Source organism: Psittacula echo (assembly GCF_963264785.1).
Source record: "Psittacula echo genome assembly, chromosome: 1".
Taxonomy (NCBI): domain Eukaryota; kingdom Metazoa; phylum Chordata; class Aves; order Psittaciformes; family Psittacidae; genus Psittacula; species Psittacula echo.
The window spans coordinates 52,374,033-52,392,759 of NC_137735.1; the positions used below are offsets into that span (position 1 = coordinate 52,374,033).

The following is an 18,727-nucleotide window of genomic DNA, read 5'->3' on the forward strand; positions in this document are numbered from 1 at the left end:
CTGGCAGGACATGAAAATTGACTTAATGAGTTAACTTAGGAGTCATAATCTAAAAAACCTGCTTAGAAGAAAAATGAAATAGCGCTTTTTTGTTTCAGTACAGAAAAAGAAAATCCTCCAAGTCTTGAAAAGTTTCCTGCCATGGGAAAGCACTGTGCACATATGTAATGGCATTTCTAACTTTGCAGAAAGACAGTCTGTACAATAATTTCAACTTCCCTTAATGAGGTTAATTCTGTACTCAAAAGTACAGGTCCTCTATTTCCAGTCAACTACTCAGACCAAAAACATTCAAAAATGAGTATTTAAATTGAACCTTTGAGATTTGTATCCGGATGTTTACATAGAAGGTAACTCCTCTTCAAAGATTTAATAAGATAATACTTTATCAAGAACAAAAGGAAAACCAAGCTCTCAACTGAGAGTTTTAAATGACAGAGAGTCCTCCCTCTAACATGTCTGTGAGAAGCTTTATTTGGCTGGAATCATAGAATTGTGGAAACATAGAATCATAGAAGAACTCTCCTATCTCATTATAAATTGTTAGACACAAAAGTGCAGGATATATAAATATGCTGCAAACCCAGCTTCCAATGACCTTTTCTCACAAATTGTGCTTTTGCTGAGGGGAAAACAGCGGAAGAGATATAATTCCAGATGATATATTTTTTTCCCATCGTACAAAGCAGGATTTCATCATGTGAAACAGAAATGGGAGTCCCCAGTGTAACTACTCTATTACAAAGAAAAGCATCTCTTTGAAAATTAACGAACATTAAATATTTGTACAGTCAGATGAAGATCTGTTTTCAAGGAACTGGTTGCCTTGTGTTCTTGGGGTCTAAGCTGGGAATGGTTCAAAATAAATACCGAGGTTAGTAGTCATGAGTAACAATGATGAATTATTAAGGCTGAGATGACCACTTTCAAACTTGTACTACCAATCTGATTACATGATATGCTAAACAGACACTTCTTTCTTTGTTAAGGAACAGCAACTTTATTATATGGATGCAGAGATACATATTTTATTTGCAGAAAAGGACCTGGGGCTCCTGATGGACACCAAGTTGACCAAGAGTCAGCAATGGGCCCTTGTGGTAAATAAGGCTAATGGTATCCTGGGCTGCATTAGAGAAAAGTATTGCCAGCAGGTCGACGAAGGGGAACCTTCCCCTGTGCTCAGCACTGAGGAATTCATGCCTGGAGTGCTGCGTCCAGTTCCACTTTTTCACTGTGAGGGTGACCAAGCATTAATATAGGTTGCCCAGAGAGGTGGTGGGGTCTCCTCCCTTGGAAATATTAAAAAGCTGCCTGGGATAAGTCCTGGCCAACTGGCTCCAGGTGAACTTATTTGAGCAGGGTTTTGGACCAGATGACCTCCAGAAGTGCCTTCCAACCTCAGACATTCTGTGACTCCATGAAAGGAACAGCTGTCACCTCATTTTATAGCTTACTTTGGTAATATTCCTATTAACTGGCTTCAGACATTTTTCTTGAGAAATATAGCTGCTGTACTCAAAAAACAGTGGGTTTGATGCTTCCCCCACGCACAAAGGAGAAGAATGAGATTTTGCTCTTAAGAACAGTATAAACTGAAATCCTTAACTGAAAGTCTAGTACGCATCCGTAACTGCAGAAAATACAAAGCCTAACTGGTTGGAAATAAAATCTCTCTCCCAAAGGGAGACTCCCCTTGTCCTCACCCAAACATCATCAACTCAACACACAGAGCAAAGACACTCACATGCAATGCGGACGTAGGCTTTCCGGCTCTTGGTGGTGCCTGCAGAGCTCCAGGCAACGCACTGGCACCAGTAATCTTCGGGCCCAAACAGCTCCTCCACTTGCTGGCGGGAAATCTCAATGCTGACCTCTCGGACAATCAGACCTGTCAGGGTGCAAGCAATGCTGGTCAATATTAGGCTTAGAAAGGATAGAAAGAAAAAAGAGTAGGTACACAAGCCTGCTTGCAAAGTTGTTGTGAGACCTTATAGCTCTCTACCAAAATCTATTCAGCAACGCAGACTGTGATAAGGATGTGAAGGAAAAAACCCACTACTTTATCTGCATAACAGAAGTGGGCGAATGAATAACTGATCAGTGTGATTTTTACTTTTATTTCATACTGTGTGTATGTTAAATAAGAGGAACAGCACCTCAGCTGATATAAATTGTACCAAGTCCCTGGGACAATTTACAGGAAGCAACAATCCAGCCCACTTTTAGTTCAATTTATATGACTTCCATAACCCTCTGGTATTTCATCTCCTTTTCCTAGACAGATATAGCACAGGAAGAAGTCCTGTTCACTCGGACACTGAACTGCCCAGGAAAATGGATTTTACCATTGCAGAAAACGTCCCAATACTCTGTAAGGACGAGGACATGGGCTGCAGTACAGTTATTGCAAACTGCAGTTTGGGGACTATTATCGTCATATATACTGCAAACAGTGTGGTATTTTTCAGGTGATTTTATAATACAGTGCCTGACAGTCTCCCTGGCCCTGCCCTCCGTAACGCATCTCAGCACAACCCCTCCCCAAACCCATAGTTGCACCAATGATGACAGTGACCCACTCACTATCCTTCCAAGCAGACCAATCTTTGCCCATATATCCCACACTGTGCTCTCTGTTGGGAAGCTGTTTTGCATCTTCTAAGTACAAGGAAATATTGTGGTGCCTCAGACACCACTGCAAGGATCATTGGTAATGTGTTGATACTCTAAAGGCAACGACTGTATTTCATACTGACACTACTCCTTTCTCTGCCTCAAAATGCACTGCTCATTCCAAATGCTCTTAATTCCAGCCAAGATTCTGGGCAGGGGTAAGAGAGCGTGCTTACATCCTTGTCAGCGTATTTGGTCTTTGTTGCCAATGCCAAAGTATCAGTAAACTTCTACTGTGTCTGACAGCAGAAAGCACCATTGCCATTTCAAAAACACTCTCTTGCAAAAAGCCTTGAATATATAAATCCACATACAAATATTTTGTGTAGTGAGGCTGATTTCTTTTTTCCTTCCAGAACAGCCAGGAAACCCAGCTGAAAGATCCTTGGACCACAGCATGCACAGTTTGTCCCCATCACCAAACACCAAAGGGCAGGTCCTTCTGTTGAGCGCTGACTTCAGCCCGTGGAGACCAGCTACCCTCAGCCTCCTGCTACACAGCTTACAAGGTGATATTCATAACATGAATGTTCCCAATTGTACAGCATGGCATGTTCCTCAAGTGCTGGAAACCAGGCCAGCGCTTTGATTTGCTTCAGCCTCACAGAGGCTCCATTCAGGGAGCCAACGATTAATTACTGTTTGTACACAATTGTGCACAGTCACTGAGGCAGCACGCTGTTTGCATCCAAAACTTGGTTAACAACAGCAGAAAGGAATTAATGCACGTAATACCATAGACTTCTCTGGTGGGAATGCCTTCTAATGAGATGCATTTTCCTGCTATAGACTATCATAGCCTAGCTCCCTTTTCACTTCATTATCTTTGACATCTTTTGCCATTGAATAATCAGCTACTTTGGGGGAAAAACTTAATAGCTTTCCTCCTTGAAATGGAATACTCATAATATGGCAACTGCATTCCACTCCAAAAAATGGAAATCAAAGTGGTGCACGGGCATTTGATATGCAGTGAACACTGTGCTACAAACTTGTTCTGCTTTGATGAGCAAATTTAGCTCCAAAAGGGGTCTGAGGGATAGCTTTTGTCCTGTTGAGAAGAGCATGAAGAGGGTGGGAAGGGAGGATGTACATTACATGCATAAAAATAGTTGTATTTTCCCATTACAACTGCTGCTAGCCTAAAGATTACTTCAGCTCACTCCCAGTTTTTATAGCACTAGCCCAGGGAGCCCTTGAAGGTTACGATATTATGTTTTTATAATAAGGCTGATTATGACAGAGCTTGGTGGAGCAGTGAACTTTGTTACCTGAGGGCTAAAGCAAGCAGGCTCATAATAACAGTACCAGTTAAGAAGGATTATGAAATAGTCTTAACATTCAGGACACAAACACCGTTTTCTGATAGTCTGATGAAGATACAAAACCATACGATAAGTAGTTCTCATTGCACCAGCAGAACTTTTTATCTCTGACTTCCTGAGATACTTTCTAATCCAAAGTAACAAGCTGCTCTAGGTAATGTGTTCTGGGACAGCTGTGAAGTACTGATAGGTTTCAGTTTATTCAAAGTAATTTGGCCTTTGATCTTTGAGTAATATCAATAGTTGTACTATGACCAAAGAGATGCACACCATCTTTACACACCAAATAGATGTCCCCTCTGTTTACAAGCAAAAAATATTGTGTCTTTGTCTCCAATGTAAACATTTTTTCCTTGAGTTCAAAAAGTATCAAACCAGTTGTTGATGCCATGAACCATTCCTTCCCAGCACTGCCACTGCCACCTCATTGCACAAGCAGCCATACTGATTTAGGAGAAACCTCTCATCAGCTGCAATGCACTCAGCTTCAGGCTCTGGGGTAAGCTCAAAGGGATGTGTTCCCTTCTTGTACCAACTCCTTCTGATACCACACTTCAATATAACCCCTAACAGAAAAACCCTTTCTAGGTTAGATTACAGAAAACACTGTTTGCTGAGATACCTCAGACAGCAACTGCCTTGTTACTAGCTGACACACTACTTACTGTGCGTCAGATTTCACAGGGGAGCTGGTACAATCTCTGTGCTTTCATTCAAGACTGTATCGCTTATCTACCTCAGGTGGGCATCAAATGCAGGACAACCCTCATACAAAAACAGAGATCTTCGTCTTATCCTTGTCAAAGCTGCTTCTGCTTTTACATCAAAGAACAGTAACTGGAGTCATTAAAAAGAAAAAAAAACCCGAACAACCCATGTCTCAATATTTCCAAACAATGTGATATGCTGTGCCTCTAGTTCAGGCAACTGTTTATCGAACTGTTTGAATACACGTGAGTCTGCAACCTCTGAGTGAAAAATTAGAAGTCACTTTATAAAATGAGTCCCTATATTTTGCTTAAATATATGTAAAACAAAACAGATTAAGAGATTAGCAGTAATTTACAGAGCATATAGCCTAGCTGGTTTTGGCCAATTCTACTTTGCCACAGAGCAAAGTAACGAATTGTCACCTTCTCACAGAGAATATCTCCTCATTCTTTGTTAGAAATAGACTGAATTTTTCAATCTAATTCCTCATACGGCTAAGCTATCCAACTGGTGAAGACATACAGCACAAATGTTTTCTTACAACACCTGAGTAAGCTGCATATTTTCAGAATTTATACAATCACATAGATGGTGGCACAATCCACCAGAAGTCAGCATTTTCCTGTTTCTAAGCAATGCAATAACAAACACAGTGGCAACTAGAATGCTTGATAGGTCCTTTCTAATGGGTATAAGTACATAAAGAGCTGGCCAAAGGGATATTCCAAACCATATGACGTCATGCTCAGTATATAAATCTGGGGGAAGAAGGAAGTGGGGGTATATTTGGAGTTATGATGTTTTGTCTTCCCAAGTACAAGTTACATGTGATGGATCTCTACTTTCCTGGAGATGACTGAACACCTGCCTGTCCATGGAAGTGGTGAATGAATTCCTTGCTGTGCTTTGCTTGTGTGTGTGGCTTTTGCTTTACCTCTTACACTGTCTTTATCTCAATCCATGAGTATTCTCTCCCCCATCCCACACAGGGGACTGAGCAAGTGGCTGCATGGGGCTTAGTTGCTAGCTGGGGTTAAACCATGACAACCAGTTTAAGATACCTTTTTGCCCCTAATAGTTTTCTGTCCAGTTGAGGACGGAGAAAAGCTCACAAGAAGACTCAAGACATTTGGAGTAATCAGCCTGCAGTTATGTCCCAGTCCCATGAATTAAATAAGTTCTCCATAAATGACAAATTTTGCATATTTAGTAGCACAGCATATACAATCACTCATTTCAATAAAATAAATTTATCTCTGGGACTAATACTACTTGGGCTCTGCAAAGGAGTATGAAGGAACCAGAACTTTACGTATTTCTGTATTTGCACATTAATGAAGGATTAATGGGGGGAGAGAGAGAGGCAGAGGGAGCCTTGTTCAGTCTGCCTACTGCTAGTGTGTGCAGCCAAACAAACACTGGGGAGAGGCACTGGCTGATGGTATATATCAAAATAAAATTACTACCCCTCCTGGAGCAAAAGGAAGTGTGAAGGGGGAATTGTGCCTTATATACATGGTCTTTTATTATAAGCTGTATCCTAGAAACATAATCAAGCAAAGACACACTTCATTCACACGGTCCCCAAGTGCTTAACTTAGCTGGCTATACAAATTGTAAGGTAGATTATCTGGTCTTCAGAGGCAGAAATGTTATCTTTTTTTAATGTATGCAAATGTACTGTAATTGTCTGATATTATGGTAGATTATTAGTTACTGCAGTAATAACTCATGGATTCCACATTGCATCCTTCAAAGTAACTGGCAAATTTCCCAATGATTTTAATAGGAGCAGATTTGCCAATCAGACATTTCTTTCTAGAGGGAAACAAAAATGCCTTACAACGTTCTGCAACCGTATGTGACTACGCAAGACAATAGATGATCACAGCAAACATCTGAAAACAGAAGATTATTATCAATTAATCAAACGCAACTATCCAGCCTAGAGTCAGTCTAGGTCACAGAGTTAGTAGCTACACCTCACTTGGGCATCACCCTGTCAATTATTTTGATGTGTTATGGCTGCCGTAAATGTTCACCGTTTGATATTAATACCCCACATGTGTGAAAATATTCCTCAGGATTTTGATAGAGCAACTTTTGTGGAAGTATTATATTGGCATGTGTTTGACCCTCTGGCACAACACTAAACAGGAGCTATTTAGTTGCAAGACTAAACTGTGCTTACAAACTCTAAGAAACTGCATGGATAATTTGCTTATTTTCTCTGTAAGCAGAAGTTCAAACAATTTCTGTGCCTTTGTGGTTTCATTTGCCCAAAAGGTGTTTCATTAATTAGTAATCACATATGCCATAGAACACATTTCTCAAGGAGACGGAACTTTATGACCTACTGGTCTGGAAAAAGACATTACTGTAATACATGCATATAGATTGCAGGTATATTGCAGCCACTGTAAATAAGTATGGAGATACAGCCCATTTTCACGCAGATAACTTGCAACCCTTTACAAGTTCAGTTTCTTGAAATCAGTACCCAGAGCACCTTCCCAAACCTGATATTCAGTGTTGTTGGCTCCTTCTCTGCTTAAGACAGGCACAGACTACACCCGCCACATGCACCCCAAACCTCCCTTCCTGCAGCGCAGTGGAGACAAAGAGGGTAGGGATGGTGTTTCTTGATGAGGTAAAAGAGGCTTTGGGGAGTCAGCAGCAAAACAGCTCTGGGGGACGGGGATTCCTCTGTGTGTCCATTCAACTCATGCTGATTATAGAATTGATTCTATAATCAAATTATACAGCATGTAACTTAGAAAACCACAGTGCATCCCTATTCAGATCTTCAACTCGGACATTGAGAAAAATATGGTGGCTTGCTTAGTCCTAAAAGAAATCAGTGCCAGTCTGAAAGTCCATGTTTCTGACCCACAGTTTCTTTTCCTCGCTATTAGGAGAGTGTAGTGAAGAAACACTTTATGAATGTTGCTCAGTCAGGACAGGTTTGAATGACATAAGTATACATATTTTTAAATGAAGATGAGAGTGGAAGGAGAATCCTGATACCAAGAAAAGAAAACTGGAGTTTCACAGTAATTTCAGGAGGGCCTGAGTTATCTCCATAGTATTTGGCAAAAAGGATGAAAGCATTTTCAGTTCTCATAGTCCCCATCTGTCTTACATTTCATACAGAGCTTCATCCAAAAATCCTTAAATCAGCATCATATTTTTTGCTTCCTGAAAGTGGCCAAGACCATACTCCAAAGTGGTATGACTGTAAACAGACTTAATGAAAAGTAAACAGATTGCTTTCTTATTATGCAGTCCTTTGACATTAGATTGTTCTCTGATAGTAAAACTTAAGTGACCAAAGTCAAGAATTACGATCTTTCTGCTTACTGACAGTCCAGAATAACCTGTCCATTTTATTTAATCGCTCATCATGGGTGCTATAAACAACCTGTCTCTGTAGCAGAAAGCTGATCACTTTATTTGGTGAAATGACTTTTATACAGAGGTAAAAATAAAATCAGTGCTATGTTGGAATTGGAATTTATTTACCCTCTTGCAGAGATGTATCCCTCACAGTCAGAGAGTTATTCCACTCAAATATATCAGAGTACTTAAGCTATGGAATCTGGTGTTTAAAAAATGAATAAATAGGCTATGCACAAGAAGAACAGCTTCAAATATTGAAGTTCTTGCTGAGAAAAATGTACTCTGTGCATCTTAATGGGACAGAGATGATTGCATAACGGCACACTTTGCCTATAGCTTATTTTCTATACAGAGTATCTGTAATCTTAACAAAAGATAGATAGATAGATAGATAGATAGATATCTAGAAGTAGTTTAAAAGAGCAAACAGCTTTATCACCCAGTAATCCCTCACGCTGTGATTGCATGCACCTGGTTTTGCCTCAATACTGCTTTTCGGTAAATTGTGGCTGGCTGGTGACATGAAATGATTGCAGGAAGATCACAAAAAAGTTTTCACAAACATTAGCTTACGTATTTAAATTAAAGGCTTCCAGCTATTTCTGCTGTCTTCATAATTTTCTCTTTAGGAAATAGACACATTCTTAACTCAAATTAATACAGATGAAGGCAACAGCCTAATAAAGTCAAGTCTGCATTAAAACTGATGTCAAGCCCACACTGGTTTGCATTAGTTAGCTATGGTATCCAATTACAAGCTAATAGCAGTGAGCTAAGCTAAAATCCCAGCTCCCCTACTATTTTTAACTGACTTACACAAAAATTACAAAGGGCTGTCTTCAGAGGGATTTTACTTTGAACTGGAATTAAAGAACATGCATTCTGTTTGCATTTTATTTTCTTTTAATGAAAAACAAGTCCTTTTTGTTCTTTCCCCATTAACACCTGAAGGACCAAGCTGCATAAGATGCACAGATCTTGCATGCTGGTGGAAAACAAACCACATGCCCTGGTCCCTGCCAGCATGGTGGAGGTGGGCAGTACAGCCTTGTGGGAAGGTAAAATAGCCCCTCTGCTATCACCTCCTCCAGTCAAGCTAGGCAGCTTTACATCACCCTTGAACTATTACTGTTTAATACCTCACTTAGAACAGCATTGAGTTGCTTGTTCTCAGCCTATAAACAGTTCAGAGACAAAGGAAAAACACCTCCTTTCTGTTTTTTTTTTTTTGTTTTGTTTTGTTGTGTTTTGTGAATGGAAGGTATTTTCTGGCTGATGGCATTTTTTTGCTAATATGCACAAATTGTTCCAAAACGCTTTGTTCTCTTCCACATGTAACAACGTGTGCCTATTGTCACTGCTTTCTTTTTTCAGTTTTCCTGGTACAATAGTAATAATCATGCTGCAGTACAGCAGAACTCTAAAGAAAACCTCATCAAGAGCATGTATTTGCGTTCAACCACAGGTGTCATCATTTCTGTACCCACATCAGCTGAGGTCTGGGGGCAGAAACAAATGTGAGTTGCCACATCTTGACCCAAGCCATCCCAACACTAAGCAATCCTGAGTGGTGGTACCCGAGGAGTTATACGCCAAGCTGGTGCTACTTACATGAATCAGGACGAAGAGAGATCATCTTCATAGCAAAACATGAATAAGAGCTCTTAGCAGCTCCAGCTTTTGAGTCACAGCCCAATCTTCCTTTCTTTTGGTTGAGGCACGTGCAGCCAAGAAAAGATGTTGGTTTTGTTTGTGGGTTTTTTTTTCAAGGGCCAAGAATAAAACATGCCCATGGTTCAAGTTTTACTTCAAGCTGCAGTTGAGACTTCACAAAGAAAATCAGTGCACTGTTTATTTCTGGTTCAGAGGATTTACATGCACTTTCTAATGATCTGGGCCTTCAGCAGTGGGTAATGCTTCCCAGTCCCCAGCTTAGTGCTCATGCAAAATTGAAGCACTTTTGAGGCAGTTTAGATCCTACAGATGAATCTCAATGTGCAGGCAAAAAGAAATAATGGTTGTTTAGCACTTCACTAGAAGAAGACATGAAAATCATGAGAAAAAAAATATCTATTGATCTTAAAATGTCTGGGAAGCCAACTGAGAGCATCTGAATTTTGAACAGTGTGTTTACGTTCCAGTTTTGGAGGGGAAGGGGAGGAGGCAGGGAAATGAACAATAGATGGGTTTGTGAATTTTTATATAAAAATAAACACCAAGTCCTTTATGTTCTTGACTTACTGACATAAACATGTGTGTGTGTATATATATATAAAAAACATGTATCTGCACGTGTACTTATATACCGCACCCATTCTGTATGGTTCTGGGAAGCAGAGACAATGTGAAAATGCCTTACTTCTGTGAAGCTGACGCGATCACAGTTCTTTGGTGGGAACGAGGACAGTCGCAATGTGACACAAGGGGTCACTCGGGAGCCTTCCTCAGCAGCTGTTTTCCTATTTTTCAGTTCAGAACAGCAGGTTGCGGGAGAAGTGTAAAAGCCCCACCGTTTTTTGCTGTTGTTGTTGTTCAGCATGCTAGAGATGGCATTTCACAGCCGCCTTAGGTATCTTAAAAAGAAAACCAGAAAAAGGCAAGCAGCTGCTTTCAAAAGAGCTTTGTCCAGTGTGCTGTCAAGTGAAGTGACTTTCTCCAAACAGAGATGAAGCTCTGGGAATTTACTGTCTGCTCCCTCATTCAGCATGTTTTCAGGACTATTGCCAGGGCAGCAGTGAAAACATCAGATCCTGAACACTATGAGATTTTTCTTAGTGTGTAGTGAATAAAAGAATCATTGCAGGAAGGCATGTGAAAAGGCAGCCTGGGGGTCACAGAAGTAATTTGGTGTCCACATGTTTCTGGATACAGCACAGCTCATGATCCCCGTCAGCTACAGTGAGGCACCAGGGATGTGAGCAAGTTGCTCTGCAAATCCATGTGACTGGGGCATGTAAAAAGATCTTTCTCATTATGTTAAGTAAATGCCATCAACAGTATCCCTGTAGTTCTGTCTGCCTCTACTTTTTATTATTATTTTTGTTTTTCCTGGGTACCCACTTTGACTGAATTCCAGTACTGGTTTCCATCTTAGCTGAAGAACAAAATGATTAAAACTAAGCCCCAAAGCAAGCCTGATCCACCTCTAGGCATCATTATTCTTCAGGCTTGGCAATCCTTACTCCTCTTCAGAAGAGGGCATGGCAACCGAGCCAGGTGCAGTGTCAGCACTCGTTACAGAAACACCATTATACAAGTCACTGGGAAGCCAAAAGCAGCAATCAACTAACCAAGATCCTCTCTCAAATCAAAACCTGGGAGCAAACAATAGAAGGCATTGCGAGAGCTTAAAGATCAGTATTCAGGGGAAAGAAGAGAGACACAAGAGTCTGACAAAAGACTTCTTTTCTGCTCTCACAATCAAAATATGAAGATGGATGAGGGATGAGAAGTTATGAGGAATTGTGAAAGGCATCCCATCAAAACCTGATGAGAAAGAGCTGTACATAACCTTGCAGATGAATGGCAGTCCTGCTGGTACCTACCATATCATGCTGCTCATTTATGTACAAATCAGGAATGCATGGGAATGACAAAATGAATACAGGCAGTGAACCCACAAAGGCAGCACAAAATCAGATCCTGTATGGGTCAGAGCTGCATGTGACAGCTACCTCTCTTTCCCTTACACATCAGCGATGATTTGGTACCCTACCTGCGCAGTGAAAAAAGCCTGACTAAATCTAATCTATGTGCAGCCGTTGTTCCATACAAATGGCTTTATATTTTTTTTAAGGGAAAAAAAAAAAAAAAAGTATTTCTCCAATGTAGTTTTAAGCTATAGGAATTCTTCTTCGGAGAATTATTCAATTATTCCACTGTCTAAGGAGATATGGGGAAAAACGTAGAAGATACTACACAGGTGATTGAGATATGAGCTTACACAGACATCAAGGGACTCAAGACAATAACACTTAACTGTCTTGTGCTGTCAAGACCCCAATGTCTCTAAACAGCATTAGCCACATTTCCACTGGCTGCATCAGCCTATAACTTGTTCTCACTGAAGAAAAAGTAAGGTAAAGTTTTTAACTTCTACTTCTCTGAATATTTTCAGGGATTTTTGCAAACAAACTACAGACCTATAAATCCTACTCATTCTCATATTTAAGTAACTGAAAAAAACCTACATTTATAGGATGCAAGTGCAAGGGCACTTGCACTGCTGGGGTGCTACCAACTGCAGCACTTTGACAGCAGAACAAGACCTTACCTCTGCTCTTCTTTTCCGCTGTTCCTGTATCCAAAAAACAGTTGTTTTCCATTTAGACTAGCAGATGCAGGATGGAGACTAACCTTTGGGACTCACTTCCAAACCAAGTTAACATTTATTAGCTTTTCAGGCACCAGACCACCCTCACTACAGGGACTCCAGATCCCACATGAAGAGCGTTTGGCTTCAAAAGAGCCAGAGGACATAGATGGAAAAAGCACTTTGCACTGTGGTGCAGAGACATGGTTAATCTGAAGCTGTGGTGGGTGGACTAATATCTGAAGATGTCTTTTGGGGAATTAATGGGATTACGAATGTGTAACAAAGGGTTTAATGAAGGAAAAACTTGGAGAGAGATAAGGTAAAGGCTGGAAATATTCAGAAGGGTATCCTCAAATGATTCAGATGAGTTCACTAAGCATCCATATGCCTCCTCTTATTATTTTAAATAATGTTATTTCCTGTCTCAGATTTGTTTTTCTAGAAGCCCACAGGAAACCTTCAGGACAATGAGGCGAACAGCTGCAGATAGGAAGTTAAAGCTGCAATAAGAAATTAATAAATATCCTAAAGCTTTTATCTTTTGGTCCCAAAGCACTTTGCAGAGGTAAATAACAGAGATATTGAGTGATTTGCACAGAGATACATGGTGAATATACACAAAATTTGGAATAGGCAAATGACTCTTCCCATAGCCACGTCATTACTCAGAGGAAGAGCTTGAGCAGGATTAACTTGCAGGAAGAATACCTCCCTCTGGGCCCCTCTGTTGGCACCCCTGAAACCCTGAAGGACAGAGCAAGTGCTAAGGCTGGAAGAGCCCACCTTGGTCAGTTTAGCAGCATGAGGGCAGAGGGTTTGTGAGGCTGCTGTCTATAAAGGCAGCTGGGCATGAATCCCTGCAAGGCAAAGAGCTGCTGGTAACTGGGGCATTAGAAGAACTGGCAGCTGTCAATGACTGTGAACATGTAAAGAAGGTGTCTAGGTCTAAGAGCTAGAAGTGCCTTCCACAAAGACTTAATGGGACAAACCCCTCACATACAACAGTTTGATTAAATAAGGAATTAATGATATGTTAGTACGTGTATTATAAGTGCATACTATACTCAGTAGTAAAACTCAAAAAACTCCAAAGTCTTTTGCAGTCTTCTATACAAAAAGATAATCTCCCTGGGTTTCGGGGGTGGTTTTGTGTTGCCTGTAAGCAGATTTCCCCTCTGGAAGTAAGTATCTGACCCAGTGTTCTTATGCTGTATACAAAAAGATTATTTCTTTTCTTTAGGTCAGGACTGACCTCAGTGATTTCTCCACTCACATCAACAAAACTAACCACCATTTTGAAGTTACATACCAGAAATTTTTGATTCTCTGCCTCTTTGTTTCTTCTGAAACTTCCAAAACAGCTTTTTCCCTATAAAAATATACTAATTACTCAAGATAAAAGTGGAAACTTTGTCTGCTTCCAAGAAACATCTGCAGCAGCTTTGCTGTCAGGTATTCCCTTGATCTGGGTGTGCTGGGGATCATGTCCTCAGGAGCTGATTTTGAAGACACAAACTGCAAGAAGAGAGTCGTGATGGGCACGCTAGATGCCTAGGAAGCTGTCCTAGGGAAGAGGATGTCTAGAACAGCTGCCCGCCAGGCCACGGGGAGTGATAAGCAGAGAAGAGACTGTCTGAGTAACTTCAAAAATGGCTGCAAAACCAGGAAAAAATAGGAAAAAAAGTGTGGGTTCTTTCATATACTTTTATGTAAGAAAACAGCCTGTATTTCCCCAGAGAATTCTGGTTCTTTGGAGAAATAGAGTTGTCTGCTCCTTTCTGTACCAGCTGCAGCCTTTCAGATCATACATACAAACATGTTTTGCTCACACCATCCTTTCAAAGATGGGACATACTTCAAATTACTAAAGAAACTGGACTGCAGTATCGATTCTAACCCACATCTCAAAACTATTAATAGAAGCATTTGAGAAGAGATACACAGACCCATTTTTAAGTTTTCTTGAAATGAGTTGGATTAGGGCAAAGTACTGAAGAAACAGAGCTAAAAACTGGAACATGCTGCTGAGAAATAATTATTTTGAATTGGGTTGCTTGATGTTTGTAATGGATTTGATCCAATGATAAACAGAAAATAGAATGACTTCTGACAACAGTGGAATGAAAACAGTCCTTATTTATGATATGTGGCTACCCTTACTAACGTAACTCTAAGGTATTCTACCCCAGAGAGTCAAAATGTTGCAGGCTAAGTATAACTGCAGCATTCAGCATCACTTGTCGTCTCCTTACTGAAGTTAACAGGGATACTGGCCATATTTGCTCAGAAAAATAGCTTTTTTTCCTTATCTTTTGGACTCTTGAAAAATAATACTGAGAATTAGGAAGCTACAGCACGTCAAGAAGCAAAAAGACATTAAAGAAGGAAGATGGGCAGAGAAGGAAAACAGCAGTAAGGAGAGGAAGATCTGTGGCTCAGAGAAAACAAGTAAAACATTACCCCTCCACAGTCCTCTCTCTGAGCTGTGCTTACATGGTGGTGGGGGACACTTGAATTTTGTATTTGGGGTCCCAAATTAGGTCGTTCAACACTGGTACTCAAAAAAGTGCTATACTTAGAAACAATAGCTTTTCTTCTTTATAGAACATAGTAAGACAAATGAGCACAACTTCCCGAAATGAGTGGCCGTACAGTGAACTTAGCTATATAATCAAAAGTCCCAGCTTAAACAACTTTCAAACAAGTTGATATGGCTTTTGTCATGAGGGCAATGCAGCCTTCTAAACTCTGGTGTCACAAACACCAAAATAAATGGCTATCATGGGATGTAGACACAGAGAGGAAGATAAAGCGGCATACCATTATGTGTTAAAAGTGATTTTCCTAACTCTATACGTGGTACCAGAAGAGCAGAAACAGTCACTGTGAAGGTTTCCCCACTGTTGTCTTGGCTGCAGCTTTTGTAAGAGCTGTTTTAAAGGCAAAAGGGCAGACATCAATCTTTGATCTTTCTGTTGAGAGGGTGATCTATTAAAGGCTTAGCTAGCTGGGTACCTACTCCCTCGACAGGCTGCCAAACCCATTGCTTAAGGTAACAGCCTTCTATTTGCCAGATCAATGCCGATCCTATGTCAAAAGCTCAGTCTCCTTTCATCAAATCTGTAAGTCATCCAAAAATACTTTGTTCATGAGGAAAGGTAATGGTAGGAGGCAAGAACAGGAATCAAAGCAGTGGCTATGTAAAGAAACTGAAACAAATAAATCTAAGATTTCTGTCTGAAAAGAAGAGCACATTCATCCACCCCAGTATAGTTTGATAAACACTCTTAATCAGACAAAAATCTCATTCTGAGTCAGATTCTAATTTTGCCATTTTCATTGATTTGTGGGTAGGCAGAAAGTTGAACAGCTGAAAGGAAAGTCCCTGGAGCCACCATCCTTGTGGAAGTCTGGGTGGCACCATGGATGGTCTTGGGGGACGTTAGGTTTTCTAAGAGCATGCCTCTGAAGGCAGGACATGGGAAAAAGGATTGGCAACTTCACCTGCTCCTTAAGTGAGCCTCCCTCAGCATGCCTTTCTTCTCAGATTGCACACATAAGCCTGTTCATTTTGCATTAACTGGGGCCTCAGGCCAGGCTCAAGAGTCCTTATTCCATCTTGTTTCTATTTGGGAACACAGAGGAGGTCATCAGCAAATTCCCTGTGCCCTCTTCTCCCTGTGCATCTAGCAAAAGAAGACAGAAAGTGTAGGCAAACAATAATGCCAGCTGAATTGCCCAATATGTCTATTTAATTAGCACTTAGAAGAGTCCCAAATGTTGTTTTCTCCTTGCTTGAAGGAGAGAGAAGAAGAATATGTCATTGGCATTGCATAGGGCAAGAGGGTTTTATAGATCATTTCACCTTAGCAGTCATGGAGAAACTATTAGAATGCATATCCAAATTGGAAAGACAAAAACAAGGTCCCTGTAGTCCTGATTTTTCTCTATTGTACATCACAGGATGTGGGGTTTGATTTAGCATTTAATCCCTCTGGACAAATGAAAAGGGTGCAGGACACTGATTTTGTATGCATCTGCAAGTCACCCCCCACTGCAGGACTGGGGTATGTGTGTCTGAAAATACGTCTCCATAAAAAGCGGACAAAGTAACTTCTTTTGCCATAGTCATTTTCAGAAGTACAGTAATTTAGAAAATGTGAACAAATTGCTCTAATAATTATTGATGCTACTGAACTTCCTGCCTTATGACAATGGAATTTTCTTGCCCCCAAAAGAATCAATTCTGCAGGGTTCCTTTTACTTTTGTTGCTGTTATCTTCTATGACAGTCAGCCATAAAATCAAACGTGTTCCCTCAAAACAACTTTCACCTTTGTTTTTTAAAACCAGTGTTCTTATTCTTTACATACATTTTTCCACATTAATGGGAAAATATTCCACAAAAACATAAAAATGACCATGCCCTGCCCTGACTTCACATATATAGGGAATGAAAGAGTCAATGATGTGCACTAAAGGTTTTCAAAGCATCTGACTTCCTTATGAAAATGCTTAGTTTTTTTTCGTAAAGATGAAAAATTCCAGTGAGTCTGAGGATTAAGAAACAGAACACAATGATCTTCTGTGTAAAGCTTCTGGCTTCTCAAACTCAACCATTGCAATTTTCTTTTGCAAGGCTCTCTCTTCAGGCTAATTTAATTAAATGAAGTGGTGCTAGAACACACTGTCACTATTACTATTCTCATCCTCTCCAACCAGAAGGCAACAGCTCCCACAGAGTCCCCATGCATGTTCTTTGCAGCAATGCTTTACCTACTGTTTAAAAATACCTCACAGTGCAAATTGCATATAACTCTTATTTTGTATATTCTCTCTGTTACAAAGAAAAAAACATAAAAGTAGGAAAAATACATGAATATTTCTTTTCCTATCTTAAAAAATAACCTTCTTAATATATTTAACATTTCTATCTAGAAGTTCTTTTCAATGAGAGCTTGCTGCACTCTCACTGCATTCTCTGGTGCCATGGCTATTGCTGTGCTGTTGTCTCTGGTTTTATCAATGACAGAAACAAATTTGCCTCATAAGAGTTAATCATCTATACATAGATTTCATCCCTGAGCACAGGCTCAAAGTCCATGAACACGTAATCTTTTGTAAATCAAAACCTATTTCTCTCTTTCATGCATCATTTACAATCCCAAGATGATGTAGCGCTAGCATCACACCTGTATTTTAGTCCTCTTTCTTCCTGATTACCTGTCCTTTAGAAAAGAAAGCATAGGTGACCTTTACTTTTTTCCTGTCATATATTTTATTGTCTGTTTGTCTTGTTTTCCTTTGCTTTGCTTTTCTACCTAAAGCACTGTAAGAGAAAGCCTGGTTCAAAAACAGAAGCAGCAGACCACCTCAGCATGGTGCTTTTTTTTTGTATTTAGGCAGAACAGACCTTAAGAACAGTAAAATATCAGGAAAAAAGAAAGCACCCAGCTTTCAGTTGCTGGGATTACATGACTGACCCATCAGACACACTGTGTAACCGAGACCCCTTTGAGCACTGGGTTACCAGTATAAAGGCTAGACTTAATTTGGTTTGCAGGAGGATTTCACCAGCCTCTCTGGATAAAAGCCTGAAGCCAATAGCAGTGTAGACTTGGGCTGCCATCCTTACATCATCCTCTGAGCAACTCAGTCACTATGGGTGTGCCCTCAGTTACAACTACTGCACTAGCCAGCCAAAAATAGCAAAAGAAACAAAAATAGCCTCAAAAATGATAGAGCCAAAAGTCTTTGCCAGCCTGACTGGTGCAAGTTGTCGAGCTGATGCCTCCTTCTTTGGGCACCAGAATGAATCCTCACAGTCAGTGTCTCCTGCAACTTTTCCTCCAGCTCCATCTGCACTGGATATATTTTCCTGAGCTTCCATTGCTTTGAAGAAGATATTCCTTTGCCACTGCCTTAAATAAATTATTTACCCATTTCCATACTAACTATGTGCTATGAGCCCCAGATTCTCAATCTGCTTACCAGAAGGTGCACAATCACTTCAACCATGCTCTAACCAACCTTTCGGCAACAACCAGGTTGAGTAACAAATGTAGGTTCTGATGACAGTTTCATTTTAACAAGCTATTAATGTGATGGGTTTTGTAGATTTTGTGCTAAAAATCTAATATGCACAGTTTTTGACATCCTCCTCTCCCTCCCTCTCCCCCTCCCCCCCCAAGATGCCAGTAGATTATGTTAATCTGTAACTGCATATGGGTTTTGTTTGCGTATAATTGCTGCTGTTTGTTATGCAAAACATTTGTCCTCAATATATTCAGATGCAACTCTTT

General features: G+C 40.3%; 1 protein-coding gene across 2 annotated transcripts in view; it reads right to left on the minus strand.

The window, feature by feature from the left end:
- The window catches only part of UNC5C (unc-5 netrin receptor C), a gene marked incomplete at both ends in the record, with an annotated part of 250,220 nt that overhangs the window by 67,168 nt on the left and 164,325 nt on the right, over nt 1–18,727 (minus strand). For both annotated transcript variants that reach the window (XM_080614327.1, XM_080614326.1), the window contains one exon: nt 1,748–1,891. In XM_080614327.1, the coding sequence (XP_080470453.1) occupies nt 1,748–1,891 (144 nt within the window). The remainder of the gene's footprint in view (nt 1–1,747; nt 1,892–18,727) is intronic.